Here is an 18503-nt window from a genome sequence, read left to right as displayed (position 1 = left end):
GGGTGTTGTCCAGGGTCACGCCGAGGCTCTTAGCACTCTGGGAGGAGGACACAATGGAGTTGTCCACCGTGATGGCGAGATCATGGAAAGGGCAGTCCTTCCCCGGGAGGAAGAGCAGCTCCGTCTTGCCGAGGTTCAGCTTGAGGTGGTGATCCGTCATCCACACTGATATATGTCTGCCAGACAGAAGGGGGAACGGAGAAGATTAATTGTATGTCGTCTGCGTAGCAATGATAGGAGAGACCATGTGAGGATATGACAGAGCCAAGTGACTTGGTGTATAGCGAGAATAGGAGAGGGCCTAGAACTGAGCCCTGGGGGACACCAGTGGTGAGAGCACGTGGTGCGGAGACGGATTCTCGCCACGCCACCTGGTAGCGTGGCGAGAATCCGTCAGGTAGGACGCAATCCAAGAGTGAGCCGCGCCGGAGATACCCAACTCGGAGAGGGTGGAGAGGAGGATCTGATGGTTCACAGTATCAAAGGCAGCAGATAGGTCTAGAAGGATGAGAGCAGAGGAGAAAGAGTTAGCTTTAGCAGTGCGGAGAGCCTCCGTGACACAGAGAAGAGCAGTCTCAGTTGAATGACCAGCCTTGAAACCTGACTGATTTGGATCGAGAAGGTCATTCTGAGAGAGATAGCAGGAGAGCTGGCCAAGGACGGCACGTTCAAGAGTTTTGGAGAGAAAAGAAAGAAGGGATACTGGTCTGTAGTTGTTGACATCGGAGGGGTCGAGTGTAGGTTTTTTGAGAAGGGGTGCAACTCTCGCTCTCTTGAAGACGGAAGGGACGTAGCCAGCGGTCAAGGATGAGTTGATGAGCGAGGTGAGGTAAGGGAGAAGGTCTTCGGAAATGGTCTGGAGAAGAGAGGAGGGGATAGGGTCAAGCGGGCAGGTTGTTGGGCGGCCGGCCGTCACAAGCCGCAAGATTTCATCTGGAGAGAGAGGGGAGAAAGAGGTCAAAGCATAGGGTAGGGCAATGTGAGCAGGACCAGCGGTGTCGTTTGACTTAACAAACGAGGATCGGATGTCGTCGAACTTCTTTTCAAAATGGTTGACGAAGTCATCCGCAGAGAGAGAGGGAAGGGGGGGGAGGGGGAGGATTCAGGAGGGAGGAGAAGGTGGCAAAGAGCTTTCTAGGGTTAGAGGCAGATGCTTAGACCTTATACTAACCTCATGCTAGGTACAATGCTGTACTATAAATCTGCTAGCTACATAAGGTAATCTTCCTATAGGGAACTTGAACGAGAACACTCCTGCTCTTTGTGCTCCTCTAAGAGCGTGTGTGTGTGGATGGATGTGTGAATGTGTGTGTGCCACTTTGAACCATACTATAATCACAGGCTCCAATCCCTCTTTCCCTCTCTCCACCTCTATCCCTCTCAGCGTTGTAGAGTCTGTGTGTGTGCGCACTAGCGTCAGAGAGTGTGTGTGTGTGTGTGTGTGTGTGTGTGTGTGTGTGTGTGTGTGTGTGTGTGTGTGTGTGTGTGTGTGTGTGATGCCTGGGGTTGGGTTTGGTTGATTCCTGTGTTTATTGTATTATTGGTGCTTTTCAAAACAGCTGGGCCTCCTGCTCTCTGTGAGAGCTGAGAGATGGAGGGAAAGGAAGAGAGAGAGAGAGCGCACGAGAGAGCGAGAGAGAGTAGTTGAAGCAATATCCTGGTAGTGACAACATCCTATTTCCTGTGTTCAGTTTACTAGTGTGTGTGCCTGCGCGTTTAGCAGAAAAATAAGGGAGGTAGGACCAACACCACTACTGTATACATTGCCGTGAAAACGTTATGCAACACCCAATGCCCCTGTGTAAAAAAGTGATTCCCCGTTGCGTTCAATAACTGGTTGGTGTGTGTTACATGGAGTCCAGCAGGGTCAATCCAGGGTGTGTGTGTTGTGTGTGTGTGTGGGTTGCAGAGAGGGCAGTAGGGTCAGGCAGGAGTGAGTCCTCACAAAGCCGTCTGTCCCAGGTCTGCAGAGCCAGCCCAGACACTAGCTAGCTAGTGTTTCCATTGACGTGCTATAGTGTTGGGTTGTGTTGAGCTGACAGTGCTTGTCCACTCCCCACTAGTGGATTCAGCATGTCAATGGAAAGCCCTTCATGTTGTAACGGCTAATTAGCTCAGTGGAAATCATTAGAATAAACTTGCCTGTGTGCAGCGGAGTGCTTGTGTGTTTAGATCCCTGATAAGGCTTTGCTCCTCTCTAGAGGCTGTCTGGATGGATGGGCAGCCATCGTTGTGAGGCCAGACACACACACACACACACACACACACACACACACACACACACACACACACACACACACACACACACACACACCACACACACACACACACACACACACACACACACACACACACACACCCCCCCCCCCCCGAGCATTTGATCAGCCAGCTCTCCACAGTTACCGCTGAGTCTAATGTGACCAGTGCAGTGATAAACACAACACTGTAGATCTCTGTCCTTTGTTCTGGGGCTTTAGCCTCAGAAGTGCTGGCTTGGACCAATCTTTGAAGCCTCAAAAAACTCAGCCATGCATTACCTCACAGAGTGATACACGGGCACACACACACACACACACACACACACACACACACACACACACACACACACACACACACACACACACACACACACACACACACACACACACACACACACACACACACACACACACACACACACACACACACACCGTGTCACTGTCAGCAAAGCTTTCAGCTGGTTTGTAGGTCAGCCTGTTGTTGTTGTTCAGGCTAGGCCAGACTATGGTTTGCTCGGCTGGTTGTTGTCCTTGATTATCTTTTTGGCCTTCCTGTGACATCGGGTGCTGTAGGTGTCCTGGAGGGAGAGCCCTGCAGTTGTGGGTGGTGCAGTTGCTGTACCAGGCGGTGATACAGCCCGACAGGAAGCTCTCAATTGTGTATCTGTAAAAGTTTGTAAGGGTTTTAGGTGCCATGCCAAATTTCTTCAACCTCCTGAGGTTCTTGAAGACAAAAGCCATACTCATACAATGTTTTGAGGGGATATTGCCAGCAACGATTGCCTCAACATTTTCCATTGACCTGTATAAGTGTTAAGTAACAGTGTTAGAAATTGACAGTAATATGCTATGTAATGTGTTGGACGCTAAGCTAGCAAGCCACTTACTCTAGCTAGTATAGTTAAGCAGCCATTACGTCAGCCCATTACAACGTTCATCCTCTGTACATTAATTTCTTTACAGTTGTTTTGACCCTCCTAAATGTGTAAGTCGCCATGTAAACAACCATTTAAAGCATGGCCTCAGGGTATTAAAACCCCCCCCAATTTTTTTTAGCTGCTTTTATTTGCATAAATCCATCTGAGATTCCTTCCTATAATTCGGGCAGATGACATTATACGCACATAATTGCAGCCTTCGCATAAGCATGCATGATTGTAAAACTGAAATGCAGTGGGGAAAACATGTAAGAATTCAAGGCAGCATCTGTTTTCATCCAGACTGACAATTCGGCCACTGTGGAAGGACTTTAGCGTATTAGTTATATCGTTTTATTTGATAGTTTTTTATTGCTGCATGCATTCATTTTGAGGGGCAGCGGGCCAGCCCGGAGTTCATATGCACTGAGTGTACAAAACATTATGAACATTATGCTCTTTCCATGACATAGACTGACCAGGTGAATGCAGGTGAAAGCTATGATCCCTTATTAATGTCCCTTTGTCAATCCACTTCAATCAGTGTAGATAAAGGGGAGGAGACAGGTTAAAGAAGGATTTTTAAGCCTTGAGACAATTGAGACATGGATTGTGTACGTGTGCCATACAAGGGTGAATGGGCAAGACAAAATATTGAAGTGCCTTTGAACGGGGTATGGTAGTAGGTGCTAGGTGCACCGATTTGTGTCAAGAACTGCAACCCTGCTGAGTTTTTCCAGGCTCAACAGTTTCCCTTGTGTGTCAACACTGGTCCACCACCCAAATGACATCCAGACAACTTGACACAACTGTGGGAAGCATTGGAGTCCCTGTGTAACGCTTTCAACACCTTTTAGATTCCATGCCCGACAAAATAAGACTGTTCTGAGGGCAAACGTTTAGGAAGGTGTTCTTAATGTTTTGTACACTTAGTGTACACTACATGACCAAAAGTATGTGGACTCCTCCTCCTTGTCGAACATCTCATTCCAAAATCATGGGCATTAATATGGTGTTGGTCCCCCTTTTGCTGCTATAACAGTCTTCCACTCTTCTGGGAAGGCTTTCCACTAGATGCTGGAACATTGCTGTGGGAACTTGCTTCCATTCAGCCACAAGAGCATTAATGAGGTCAGGCACTGATGTTGGGCAATTGGGCCTGGTGATCGATGGAGTTGAGGTCAGGGCTCTGTGTAGGCCAGTCAAGTTCTTCCACACCGATCTCGACAAACCATTTCTGTATAGACCTCGCTTTGTGCATGGGGGCATTGTCATGTTGAACAGGAAAGGGCCTTTCCCAAACTGTTGCCACTAAGTTGGAAGCACAGAACCGTCTAGAATGTCATTGTATGCTGTAGTGTTAAGATTTCCCTTCACTGGAACTAAGGGGCCTAGCCCAAACCATGAAAAATAGCCCCAGAGCATTATTCGTCCTGCACCAAATTTTACAGTTGTCACTATGCATTGGGGCAGGTAGCGTTCTCCTGGCATCTGCCAAACCCAGATTAATCCATTGGACTGCCAGATGGTGAAGTGTGATTCATCACTCCAGAGAACTTGTTTCCAATGGCGGCGAGCTTTACACTACACCAGCTGACGCTTGGCATTGCACATGGTGAAGTTAGGCTTGTGTGCAGCTGTCGGCCATGGTAACCCATTTCATGAATCTCACGACAAACATTTATTGTGCTGACATTGCTTCCAGAGGCAATTTGGGACTCTGTAGTGAGTGTAGCAACTGAAAACAAACTATTTTTACGCACTTCAGCACTCGGCGGTCTCGTTCTGTGAGCTTGTGTGGCCTACCACTTCGCGGCTGACCTTAATTGCCTACCTTCTGTAAGCTGTTAGTGTCTTAACGACCGTTCCACAGATGCATGTTCATTAATTGTTTATGGTTCATTGAACAAGCATGGGAAACAGTGTTTAAACCATTTACAATGAAGATCTGTGAAGTTATTTGGATTTTTACCAATTATCTTTGAAAGACAGGGTCCTGAAAAGGGACGTTTCTTTTTTTGCTGAGTTCACTATAAACTGAAATTACGCCCCTGGTATTAGTCGGTTTCTTTTTGATGTATAACCTGGATATATTAAGTCCAAGTTTATGATCCAGCGTTATCCTTACATTGTCTCTCTATAGCATGGATGATCAACTAGATTCACTGTGTTCATCTCAACCAGTGACAATATGCACCCATATGCAGTAGGTGAGAGGTCAAGGCAGATTGTCCTATATCAGAGATCAGCAACTACATTCAGCCAGGATTTCTACTTGAGCGGATGGTCAGGGGGCCGGAACATAATTACTACTAATTTGTAGACTGCAAATTGAACGCAAGAAGCCCAAACATATATCATATTTGACTGAAACATAATGATTTCAAACGTTGCTTACATTTGTATACGATCACATATATCTCTCTATTATGCGTAGGAATACTTGGGAACAGATGTCCAAAATTAAAATCACTTGTAGCTAATTTGCTGGTGTTTTTTTTTCAGAAAACAAAATCAAGCCCTCTAGTTGGGGAACCCTGCTCTATTGTCACGGACTCTAGGAGTGGTGGTTGGAGTCAGGTGCAGAGAGCAGAGGTTTATTTTCTCCGGCACAAAATGGTCACGCCAAAACAGAGGGCGCGTAATAATAATGACCAACCCAAAACACAGGGCAAAACGGTCCGGAGAGAAAAAATAAGATGTCAGCCAGCACATCCAAAATACAAACAGCGAAATAATCCCGCACAAACCTGGGCGGGCTAAACAGGCTTAAATAAACACAAATCAACAAACAAAACAGGGAAAAGGTGCAACCAATAAGACCAAACAAACAGAAAAGGGAAAAAGGATCAGCGGTGGCTAGTAAGCCGGCGACGACGACCGCCGAGCGCCGCCCGAACAGGCAGGAGAGCCACCTTCGGTGGGATTCGTGACATCTATACTTCACCAAGGATAGTGATCATTCCTACATGACTGTGTTAAACTTTACCAAGGACAGTGGTCATTCCTACGTCACTGTGTTCATCTCTACCAAGGACAGGGGTCATTCCTAAATCACTGTGTTAATCTTGCCTCTCCTGCTTTTGTGTATTTACATTCCAGCAGTGGTCTATTTCATTAAGAGAGAGCTACCCTGTGTGTATGTGTGTGTGTGTGTGTGTGTGTGTGTGTGTGTGTGTGTGTGTGTGTGTGTGTGTGTGTGTGTGTGTGTGTGTGTGTGTGTTTGCGTGCGTGCGTGCGTGCGTGCGTGTGCATGTGCGCGTGTGCGTGAGCGAGAGAGCTCATCTCTAAACATTGACACAGCAAATATGTCAGTCCCTCTCTGTCTGGCTGCTGTGTGTCGTAGCATCAAGGCTGTCTGCACCAGGCTGCTTAAAGGGCCTCAGGCGCGAGTGGAATAAGAAATGAAAGGAGAGCGAGAAAGAGACCGTGAAACTAGAATAGAGAATGGAGAAATGTAAAACAGACATGTCTGTTGAGTCCAGACTCTCAGGCATAGCAGAGGTCAGGGACAGTGGTGAAGTCTGAAATGAAACATAGACATGCTAATGCTAGACCAGAACAGCTCTGCTGAGATCTTCAGGGAGATTATTACTTGCAGGTTAGAGATGTCAAATTGGGTTTAGCCACCGCCAAAGTACAAAAAATTGTTTACATTCTATTACCATTTCCAACTTTTTAAAACTGAAATAAAACATTTGAAATATCAGCTGAAGTTTTCACTCTCTCACAAATCAACATAGAGGAAGAAACTATATCCCAATTCTTTGTTTATATAATATATTATACTATTTTCTCAAATAAGCCTGTTGTCCTTGCTGTCATCCCCATCTCACTGCACCTTGTGGATGTACTGTAGATCACTGGGATCCAGTTCTGGCTCTCATCCCCATCTCACTGCACCTTGGGGATGTACTGTAGATCACTGGGATCCAGTTCTGGCTCTCATCCCCATCTCACTGCACCTTGTGGATGTACTGTAGATCACTGGGATCCAGTTCTGGCTCTCATCCCCATCTCACTGCACCTTGTGGATGTACTGTAGATCACTGGGATCCAGTTCTGGCTCTCATCCCCATCTCACTGCACCTTGTGGATGTACTGTAGATCACTGGGATCCAGTTCTGGCTCTCATCCCCATCTCACTGCACCTTGTGGATGTACTGTAGATCACTGGGATCCAGTTCTGGCTCTTCAAATCAAATCTTATTTGTCACATGCGCCGAATACACCTCACAGTGAAGTGCTTACTTACAAGCCCTTAACCAACAATGCAGTTTAAGAAAAAAAAGTGTTCAGTAAAAAATAGATAAGTAAAAAATATTATACTCACGTGTAAAAGTTTTGCATATCCCAACTCCCCATGAGACACCCTCGGAGAGTGGGGTCATGACCAGGGTCTCCCGTTATCAACAGTGAAGAGCACATTAATTGATGTTTCACCTTGTCGGCTCGGGGATTTGAACTAGAAACCTTTCAGTTACTGGTCCAATGCTGTAACATGTAGTGCAATAGGATGCCATTTGGGCACAGCCATGGAAAACCAGTATACTTTAGAGGCTCATACATAGCCCCGTGATCTTTTCCTGACTGTGTGACTTAACTTAGACTCAGAATGTCTCCAGGTCAGGAAGAACGTAGGGTCCTCCCCATGCACCATGGCTTTAGGTCTGTCAGTAAAGACACAAGTAGTGGCTACTGCTACACTATCATTTTTTTAACAAATATATATTTTGTAAGCCAATGCTTCATTAGGTAGCAATCAGGTCAGACAGCTGTAAACCCGGTGGAATGAGTCATTCTGATACATCAAAATAGCTGGTCTGTAGGCTACTGGTGGTAATGGCTGGGTGTGCAGTGCATAAGGGATCCCAAGGTCTACACCTCAGCTTTCTCATTAGTCACAGCCATTATTAGTGGAACGTTTCATTTTGTTCTTGTGTATGTTATTGAGGGCTGGCCCCTGAGAGAGAGAGTCTGTGCGGGTGTGTGAGAGAGAGAGAGAGAAAGGGAGAGAGAGAGAGAGAGAGAGTGAGCGAGAGGCAGAGAGATCGTGAGAGAGAGGCAGAGACCTACCTGGATGTGACAGCATTCCCTCCCCCATATGACCCCCTAGACAACTACGACAACAGAACCAACAAAAACAGGTCACAACTCCTGCAGTTCTGTCGCACGCTGGGTATGTACATAGTCATTGGTAGGCTTCGAGGGGACTCCTACGGTAGATACACCTATAGCTCATCTCTTGGCAGTAGTACTGTAGACTACTTTATCACTGACCTCTACCCAGAGTCCCTCAGAGCGTTCACAATTAGCCCACTGACACCCCTATCAGATCACAGCAAAATCAGTCTACTTGAACAGAGCAACACTCAATCATGAGGCATCAAAACCAAAGGAACTGAATAATATTAAGAAATGCTATATATGGAAGGAAAGTAGTGTGGAAACCTACCAAAAAACAATTAGGCAACAACAAATTCAATCCCTTTTTAGACAACTTCCTGGACAAAACGTTCCACTGTAATAGTGAAGGTGTAAACTTGTCAGTAGAAAACCTAAACAGTATGTTTGACCTTCCCTATGAAATCCAAAAATTTCAAGCAGACAACTTAAGAAAATTATCAACAATGATAAATGGTTTGATGAAGAATGCAAAAACATAAGAAAGAAATTGAGAAACCTGTCCAACCAATAAACTGGCCTTCTTTAGACTAGTTGAGTATTTGGATTATCAGCATTTTTGGGTTCAATTACAAGCTCAAAATGGCCAGAAACAAAGAACTTTCTTCTGAAACTCGTCAGTCTATTCTTGTTCTGAGAAATGAAGGCTATTCCATGTGAGAAATTGCCAAGAAACTGAAGATCTCGCACAACGCTATGTACTACTCCCTTCACAGAACAGCGCAAACTGTCTCTTACCAGAATAGAAAGAGGAGTGGGAGGCCCCAGTGCACAACTGAGCAAGAGGACAAGCACATTAGAGTGTCTAGTTTGAGAAACAGACGCCTCACAAGTCCTCAACTGGCAGCTTCATTAAATAGTACCCGCAAAACACCAGTCTCATCGTCAACAGTGAAGAGGCGACTCCGGGATGCTGGCCTTGTAGGCACAGAGTTCCTCTGTGTCTGTGTTCTTTTGCCCATCTTAATCTTTTATTTTTATTGCCCAGTCTGAGATATGTATTTTTCTTTGCAACTCTGCCTAGAAGGCCAGCATCCCAGAGTTGCCTCTTCAATGTTGACGTTGAGACTGGTGTTTTGCAGGTACTATTTAATGAAGCTGCCATCACAGCAGCAATATTTGTGACCTGTTGCCACAAGAAAGTTCACCAGTGAAGAACAAACACAATTGTAAATACAACCCATATTTATGTTTATTTATTTTCCCTTTTGTACTTTAACTATTTGCACATCGTTACAACACTGTATATAGCCATAATATGACATTTGAAATGTATTTTTTCCTTTGGAACTTTTAGTCTAATGTTTACTGTACATTTTTTATTGTTGATTTCACTGGTTTATTATCTATTCCACATATGTTTCCCATGCCAATAAAGCCCTTTGAATTCAATTGAGAGCAAGAGAGAGAGGCAGAGAGGCAAAGAGAGAGGCAGAGAGAGAGAGGCAGAGAGAGAGGCAGAGAGTTAGAGAGAGGCGCAGAGAGAGAGAGGGAGAGAGAGAGAGGTGCAGAGAGAGGGAGAGAGAGAGAGGCGCAGAGAGAGAGGCAGAGAGAGAGAGAGGCGCAGAGAGAGAGACAGAAAGAGAGAGGCGCAGAGAGAGAGAGGGAGAGAGAGAGAGAGAGAGGTGCAGAGAGAGAGAGGGAGAGAGAGAGAGGCGCAGAGAGAGAGGCAGAGAGAGAGAGGCAGAGAGTTAGAGAGAGGCGCAGAGAGAGGCGCAGAGAGAGAGAGGCAGAGAGTTAGAGAGAGGCGCAGAGAGAGAGAGGGAGAGAGAGAGAGAGGCGCAGAGAGAGGCAGAGAGAGAGAGGCGCAGAGAGAGAGAGAGAAAGAGAGAGAGAAAGAGAGAGAGAGAGAGTTTGTGCTTGAGCTTGTGTGTCCACGGTAGATGGAAGAACGTGCAGTAGTGTTCCAGTGCTGTAACTAACCCACTTTAGTTGGCCCATTTTCACCCTGTAAGGTGTGTGCATGCATGCTCATAGTATGTGTGGGTATGTGTGTGTGTGCTGGTGTGCAGTTTGTGCATGTGTGCATCTTATTAGTTCATAAAATTTCCATTAACAGGTTCATTCCAGTTTTCACAACATAAACGCCTGTTTCTGACTGCAATCCTAGGATTCATTTTTGTGAATACAGTGAATACACCCCAGTATCTCAACTGGGTTTCATTACAAAACGTGCTCAATTGCGTCGTTATTTATACGATATAACAGGATTTGATTCCTGTGAAATGATCAGGATTAACAGATTATGATATGGATGTGTTGATATAGCTTTACATTAATGTCAACTGGGGTTTATCCTGGAAAACAACTCCAATTGGTTCCGTGTTCAATCAGCTCCTTACTTTATTAGATACAATGTCCTGTATTGAGTAACATCCAGTTGTTATCAGGCCCAATACCTCAGAATAACTGTGTGTGTGTCTGTGTCTGTGTGTGTGTGTGTGTGTGTGCGTATGTATATTTCAGAATAGCGCCATCTGGGTTTGATAGCCTTTCTCTTTTCAATGATTTAATGTATGTTGTCGTGTCTGGATTCAAATGAGGCTATATGGACAGTCTCCAGGGGTAGACAGAAAGCAGGTGTGTGTGTGTGTGTGTGTGTGTGTGTGTGTGTGTGTGTGTGTGTGTGTGTGTGTGTGTGTGTGTGTGTGTGTGTGTGTGTGTGCGCGCGCTGCGTGTGCACGTGTGTGTGAGCAAACAGATACATTAAGAAATAACACACACTCGAGTGATGATGTCATCCTGTATGGCTGACTGGATAACTGATTGGGTTTTTAACTCGCTCTGACACTGACACTGATAAAATCACAGAGTAAATCGCTTTTTAAACAGTTCTGCATGCCGGTAATATCACAGTCTCCATTCCAGAATGGAACAAATGGATTGGGCATATAGTGTCGATCCTAAATTGGTGCCAATACATTTTGTTCTGTTGATAACTCTCCTACTGTAATGCTTGTGATAATCATAAAGTACTAGGTAGTACATATAGAGTCGGTTTCTTGAATATAGATGAAGCGTAATCCTGGACTAAAAAGCATTCTCCAAGGAGAATCTCCATTCAAAGTGCATTTTAGTCTAGGATTTGGCTTAGTCTGAGTCCAGGAAACCTGCCCAAATTACATAGAGTAGTACATGTATTACATACAGTACCTAATCTATATGGTTATCTACAGTCTAAACACACTGCTTATTTAGGATACATTTTTCATCACGCAATATTCAGTAATACTATATATACACAGTACATCATGATATGAACAGGTGTCACGACTTCCGCCGAAGGCGGTCCCTCTCCTTGTTCGGGCGGCGTTCGGCGGTCGACGTCACTGGCCTTCTAGCCATCACCGATCTGCTTTTAATTTTCCATTTGTTTTGTCTTTGTTTTACACACCTGGTTTCAATTTCCCAATTACATGTTCATTATTTAACCCTCTGTTTTCCCCATGGTTTTTGTGCGTGTTTGTTTTATGTATTTCGGTCCGTTTGTGTGGGCTTGGTATTACAACATGTACTTGGTACTTTTGAGTAAAGTTACTTTTATTACTGATCTCTGCTGTCCTGCGCCTGACTCCTCTGCACCAGCTACACCCAGACCATTACAACAGGGTTATTCTGGATGTTTTAGCAAATGTTTTCTCTTGTCCAGCATTTACTCTCTTGTCCATCATTGGGAAGAAATGATCTGAAGTATTCATGCATAGTGTTGATCTTTCTGATTTTGGTGTCAGTGTAGCAGATTTGGTGAGCTAGTTAGCTGTGAACGCTAGCAGCCATCGTGCTGTGACATCATTGTGACTTTACTCCCCATGACAGCTGCATTCAACTGTTGGTCATGGAGTGACAGGCTTGACTCTTGGGCCCAGTCCCAAATTGACCCCTAAACCCTACACCCTATGCACTTGGAGATCTCTGAGAGGATTTGACATGTGTAAGTAATATAAAAGTAGCTGCATCTTGTCCTCTGATAGACTAGGTGGAAATTTCACCATATTACTTATACTAATCAAATCCTCTCAGATCTCCACAAGTGAATGGGGTGTAGGTTTTAGGGGTTGATTTGGGATCGGGCCTTGTTCCGTCGGCTAGTACAGTTGACTTGAGTAGTAAAGTGATATCATGCAGAGGGCCCCAGGTTCGTGTCCCGGGTCAGGAGGACAAGCACAGAGTGCCAGCACCTCTTTTAGGGAAAGATTTGAAATGTTGACCACACTTTTAATAATGGTTATAGCAAAAGCATTTCTTTATTGAAAGATGTACTTCCAGCTCCGAAGGCGGAGCTGGAAGAAGCAAAGCTGGAACGACGGAGGTATGACGCGTTGTATCCTCCTATTCAGGAGGTGGAAAGGCAGCCCCCAAAAATGTTTTGGTGGGGGCATAAGGGGAGTGTTGCTAGGTCAGGGGGGAACCCTGACCTAACTTCCCGGGCTATTCGGAGGGAGCCGTGGAGCAAACCGGAGCCGAGAAAGGAGTCGAGCGCCGAGCTTGACGCGAGATTCCTGAAGGAGGTACTGGCAGAGAGGGCACGACTGAGCAGGCGTGCAGAGGGGCGAGCGATGCATTACGGGGTGATGTGCACTATCTCGCCCATCCGCACGCACAGTCTGGTGTGGTTGGTACGGGCTCCGCAGCGTTGCCGTGCTAGAGTTGGCACTCAGCCAGGAAGGAGAGTGCCTGCTCAGCGCATCTGGCTGCCAGTGCGTCTCCTTGGCCCAGCTTATCCTGCGCCTGCTCTACGCACGGCAGCCCTCATCCCCCAGCACAGCCCAGCTCGCCCTGTGCCAGCGCTCCGCCCGTGCCGGGCTACAGGGACCATCCAGCCTGGACGGAGTGTGCCAGCCCTGAGCTCCAGACCACCGGTGTGCCTCCACGGCCCAGTGTGCCTCGTGCCTGCTCTGCGCACCCAGTCTCCTGTAAGTCTTCCCAGTCCGGGGAGACCCGTCCCAGCTCTACTCAGGAGGGCTCCAGTGACGCTCCTCAGCCCGGAGCCTCCAGCGACGCTCCCCAGTCAGGAGCCTCCAGTGACGCTCCTCAGCCTGGAGCCTCCAGTGCCACTCCTCAGCCTGGAGCCTCCAGCGACGCTCCCCAGCCAGGAGCCTCCAGCGATGCTCCCCAGCCCGGAGCCTCCAGTGACGCTCCCCAGTCAGGAGCCTCCAGCGACGCTCCCCAGTCAGGAGCCTCCAGTGACGCTCCTCAGCCTGGAGCCTCCAGTGCCACTCCTCAGCCTGGAGCCTCCAGCGACGCTCCCCAGCCCGGAGCCTCCAGTGACGCTCCCCAGTCAGGAGCCTCCAGCGACGCTCCCCATTCAGGAGCCTCCAGCGATGCTCCTCAGCCCGGAGCCTCCAACGACGCTCCTCAGCCAGGAACCTCCAGCGACGCTCCCCAGCCCGGAGCCTCCAGCGACGCTCCTCAGCCCAGAGCCTCCAGCGACGCTCCTCAGCCCGGAGCCTCCAACGACGCTTCTCAGCCCGGGGCCTCCAGCGACGCCTCTCCGCCTAGGGTCTTCGGAATGGGAGCTACTCCCAGAGCCACCTCCGTAGTGGGAGGAGTGGCGAAGGGGGGGTGTAGCACAGGAACCGTCATTGACGCTGGCCACCCTCCCTTCCCTCCCTTTAGGTTTGGGGTTGGTTTTGTGGGGTTTTTTGTTTTGGAGGTGCAGTCGTGGTCTGCACTTTGGGGGGGGGGGGGGTACTGTCACGTTCCTGACCAGTAAAGGGGTCATTTGTAATTGTAGTAGGGTCAGGGGGTGTTTGTTTTGGGGTTTTTGGTTCTAGGGGATTTTGGTTCTAGTTTTCTATTTCTATGTTTCTTTTTCTATGTGTGGGCAGGTATGGCTTCCAATCATCCAATCAGAGGCAGGTGTCTTTCGTTGTCTCTGATTGGAAGCCATACTTAGGCAGCCTGTTTTTTCCTTTGGGTTTGTGGGTGGTTGTTTTCTGTATAGCCTGTGTGCCTTATGGAAGTGTTTCGTTGTCTGTTTATTTTGTTTTGAGTGTTCTTTCAAATAAAGAGGAAAGATGAGCACTATACCCGCTGCATTTTGGTCACCGTTCATCGACGCCTATGACATTTATACCCATGCTGGGGTTATATGTGTGTATATATTACCCACTAGACCAGCCTCAAGCACTTAGCACAAGCATTTCTATTACATAAAGAATTTCTGTTGACATTACATAATTTGTATTACGTGTTTCTGAGCTTGTGTGTGTGTGTGTGTGTGTGTGTGTGTGTGTGTGTGTGTGTGTGTGTGTGTGTGTGTGTGTGTGTGTGTGTGTGTGTGTGTGTGTTTGTGTGTGCGTACTCCTCTGTGAGTGTGTTATCTGTATACATGTGCGTGTGTGTGTGTACATGTGCGTGCGTGTCTACGTACACATGCTAGTGTGTGTGTGTTTGCATTTCTGCATGCATGGGTGTGTTTTTGCATGGTCATGCGTGTAAAATGACAGGCAACTCTGCATTTGAGAATGGTTGGCTAAAATACTGCTTCAGAGAGGCTGTGATAAATTGGGTCAGTATTACAAATGTCCCAGGTATGAGAAAGAGAGAGAGCGAGAAAGAGAGAGAGAGAAAGAGCAAGAGAGAGAGAAACATCTGGTTGAAAGAAAGAAAAAAGGACAGGAGGGAGGGAAATAAATCTGTGTTTATGGTATGAGTCTTTTACAAGTGAGTATGGTCTCCACAGCGGTCTCCACATTCTGGTCTCACTCTGGTCTAATTATTGTATTCACTCAGATCCAGTCATGTCAGACCAGTGATTACTGTATTAACTCAGATCCAGTCGTGTCAGACCAGTGATTATTGTATTCACTCAGATCCAGTCACGTCAGACCAGTGATTACTGTATTAACTCAGATCCAGTCGTGTCAGAGCAGTGATTACTGTATTATCTCAGATCCAGTCGTGTCAGACCAGTGATTACTGTATTAACTCAGATCCAGTCACGTCAGAGCAGTGATTACTGTATTAACTCAGATCCAGTCATGTCAGACCAGTGATTACTGTATTAACTCAGATCCAGTTGTGTCAGACCAGTGATTACTGTATTAACTCAGATCCAGTCACATCAGACCAGTGATTACTGTATTAACTCAGATCCAGTCGTGTCAGACCAGTGATTACTGTATTAACTCAGATCCAGTCGTGTCAGAGCAGTGATTACTGTATTAACTCAGATCCAGTCGTGTCAGACCAGTTATTACTGTATTAACTCAGATCCAGTCGTGTCAGACCAGTGATTACTGTATTAACTCAGATCCAGTCACGTCAGACCAGTGATTACTGTATTAACTCAGATCCAGTCACATCAGACCAGTTATTACTGTATTAACTCAGATCCAGTCACGTCAGACCAGTGATTACTGTATTAACTCAGATCCAGTCGTGTCAGACCAGTGATTACTGTATTAACTCAGATCCAGTCACATCAGACCAGTTATTACTGTATTAACTCAGATCCAGTCGTGTCAGACCAGTGATTACTGTATTAACTCAGATCCAGTCGTGTCAGACCAGTTATTACTGTATTAACTCAGATCCAGTCGTGTCAGACCAGTGATTACTGTATTATCTCAGATCCAGTCGTGTCAGACCAGTTATTACTGTATTAACTCAGATCCAGTCACATCAGACCAGTTATTACTGTATTAACTCAGATCCAGTCACGTCAGAGCAGTGATTACTGTATTAACTCAGATCCAGTCGTGTCAGACCAGTTATTACTGTATTAACTCAGATCCAGTCGTGTCAGACCAGTGATTACTGTATTATCTCAGATCCAGTCGTGTCAGACCAGTGATTACTGTATTAACTCAGATCCAGTCGTGTCAGACCAGTGATTACTGTATTAACTCAGATCCAGTCGTGTCAGACCAGTGATTACTGTATTATCTCAGATCCAGTCGTGTCAGACCAGTGATTACTGTATTAACTCAGATCCAGTCGTGTCAGACCAGTGATTACTGTATTAACTCAGATCCAGTCGTGTCAGACCAGTGATTACTGTATTAACTCAGATCCAGTCGTGTCAGACCAGTGATTACTGTATTAACTCAGATCCAGTCACGTCAGAGCAGTGATTACTGTATTAACTCAGATCCAGTCGTGTCAGACCAGTGATTACTGTATTAACTCAGATCCAGTCACGTCAGACCAGTGATTACTGTATTAACTCAGATCCAGTCGTGTCAGACCAGTGATTACTGTATTAACTCAGATCCAGTCGTGTCAGACCAGTTATTACTGTATTAACTCAGATCCAGTCGTGTCAGACCAGTGATTACTGTATTAACTCAGATCCAGTCATGTCAGACCAGTGATTACTGTATTAACTCAGATCCAGTTGTGTCAGACCAGTGATTACTGTATTAACTCAGATCCAGTCGTGTCAGACCAGTGATTACTGTATTAACTCAGATCCAGTCATGTCAGACCAGTGATTACTGTATTAACTCAGATCCAGTTGTGTCAGACCAGTTATTACTGTATTAACTCAGATCCAGTCACGTCAGACCAGTGATTACTGTATTAACTCAGATCCAGTCATGTCAGAGCAGTGATTACTGTCTTTCCAGAGTCCTAGTCAATGTTTCCTCACATTATTTTAGTCACTGAGCAAATCTCAGGTCTGCTGAACGCAAACTTGAACGTTGTCAAAATTCTGTGCAATTTCTGGCGAGCGTCTACTGTGAACACTGAGGCTGTACCCGCTTTAAGTTAATTTTAACAGTGGTCAAGTAGGCTACTATGGCTCTTTGATCATAATGTAGGCCTACCAGAATGGCCTACCATCAAAAACAATGGAGAAAATGCATTCCATAACATTTTAACATGGAAATAGCTGTTCTATTGTTCAGCCTACAGTAGCATCCAATGTGTGGTGTTCAATGTAGGCGTACATTCCATGAGACTTTCGAAAAAAATGCAGGGCTTGACATTAACCTACTTATCCACTTGTCCTTCAGACAAGGTGGTGACTGAAAATGTTGTTGTGTGTTTTGATGCAAGAAACCACTTTACAAAATAAAACATTAAATTCATAATTATTCCTACTACTATTACTGAGAATCAGACAAATTATGCTACCCTCTGCCTATTGGCTACTAAGCTTTTTCAAGCATGTCTCAAAATACAACACTGCCCCTTTAAGACAAAAAAAAAGCCCTTTACCTGACTCGCTTTTCAAAGATGTCTAGAAATGCACACATTTTGTGCTTTTGTAAGAAGTAATCACTCCCCCCAGACTACAAATGATCTATGACTGGGGTAAGAACTCACAAACTAGCAAAGGATATGAACACTTGTACAAATGTGCACTCGTTGCTACATGTAACTCTCGCTTTGATCTCAAAACAAACTCATCTACTCACTACTGCTCATGCTCATGCTGTAAACACATTCCAGTTCAAAGTGAGTGGCACAGATCCATATATGGCAATAGTCTATTTGCTTATAGGTCCTACTGTAGCTCTGATTGGTTATGGCGCACCGGTCTGTATAGAGTACAGGCCTGAGTCGTGCCTGTCAGTGTAATAGAATCCTACTCCAATGCATTCAGCCTACAACAAAATATTTTGCATAGTTAGTTTTGCATACTAATAAGTCTTGCATAGTTTGTTTTGTTTCGGTATGTTGCATTGAAAGTGGCTAATATTGCTTTCAATCGATCACATTTCCCACAGTAAAGGGAAACATTGATAGTGTTAACTAACAGGGAAACTAGAAAGTTGAGTTAAGTTCAATCTTGTGATTCTCTGCGCTGGCTGATTTTTATTCTGCGCAGCAGTCCTGGGGAGGGAACATTGGTCCTAGTCTCACCCAGTCTCACTCTATTCACTCTCTCTCCTCCGCTAGGTATTGCCTATCTGGGAGGGGCGTGCAGCTCCAAGAGGAAGTGTGTTCTGGCCGAGGACAACGGACTCAACCTGGCCTTCACCATAGCCCACGAGCTGGGACACAAGTACGTCTGTCTGTCTAAAGGAGCACTTGTCTATCCTGAGCAAAAGCAGTGAATGGTCAAGTTTTTCCTAGGTAGAGATCTGGGATCCCCTCCCCCAACCCTAACCTTAACCATTAGTGGGGAAAATGCCAAACTGACCCAAGATCAGCGTCTAAGAGCAACTTCACCCTCCTCAGTTTAACAATG

At 45.9% G+C, this 18503-nt stretch overlaps 1 protein-coding gene across 2 annotated transcripts in view; it reads left to right on the top strand.

Annotated features, from left to right (window-relative positions):
* Positions 1-18503, top strand: part of LOC106591416 (A disintegrin and metalloproteinase with thrombospondin motifs 17) — a 199407-nt gene that overhangs the window by 88672 nt on the left and 92232 nt on the right. For both annotated transcript variants that reach the window (XM_082957904.1, XM_082957903.1), the window contains exon 8: positions 18212-18317. In XM_082957904.1, the coding sequence (XP_082814030.1) occupies positions 18212-18317 (106 nt within the window). The remainder of the gene's footprint in view (positions 1-18211; positions 18318-18503) is intronic.

Source organism: Salmo salar, chromosome 11, assembly GCF_965601325.2.
Source record: "Salmo salar chromosome 11, fSalSal1, whole genome shotgun sequence".
Taxonomy (NCBI): Eukaryota; Metazoa; Chordata; class Actinopteri; order Salmoniformes; family Salmonidae; genus Salmo; species Salmo salar.
This window is presented reverse-complemented; position numbering and strand designations above follow the sequence as displayed.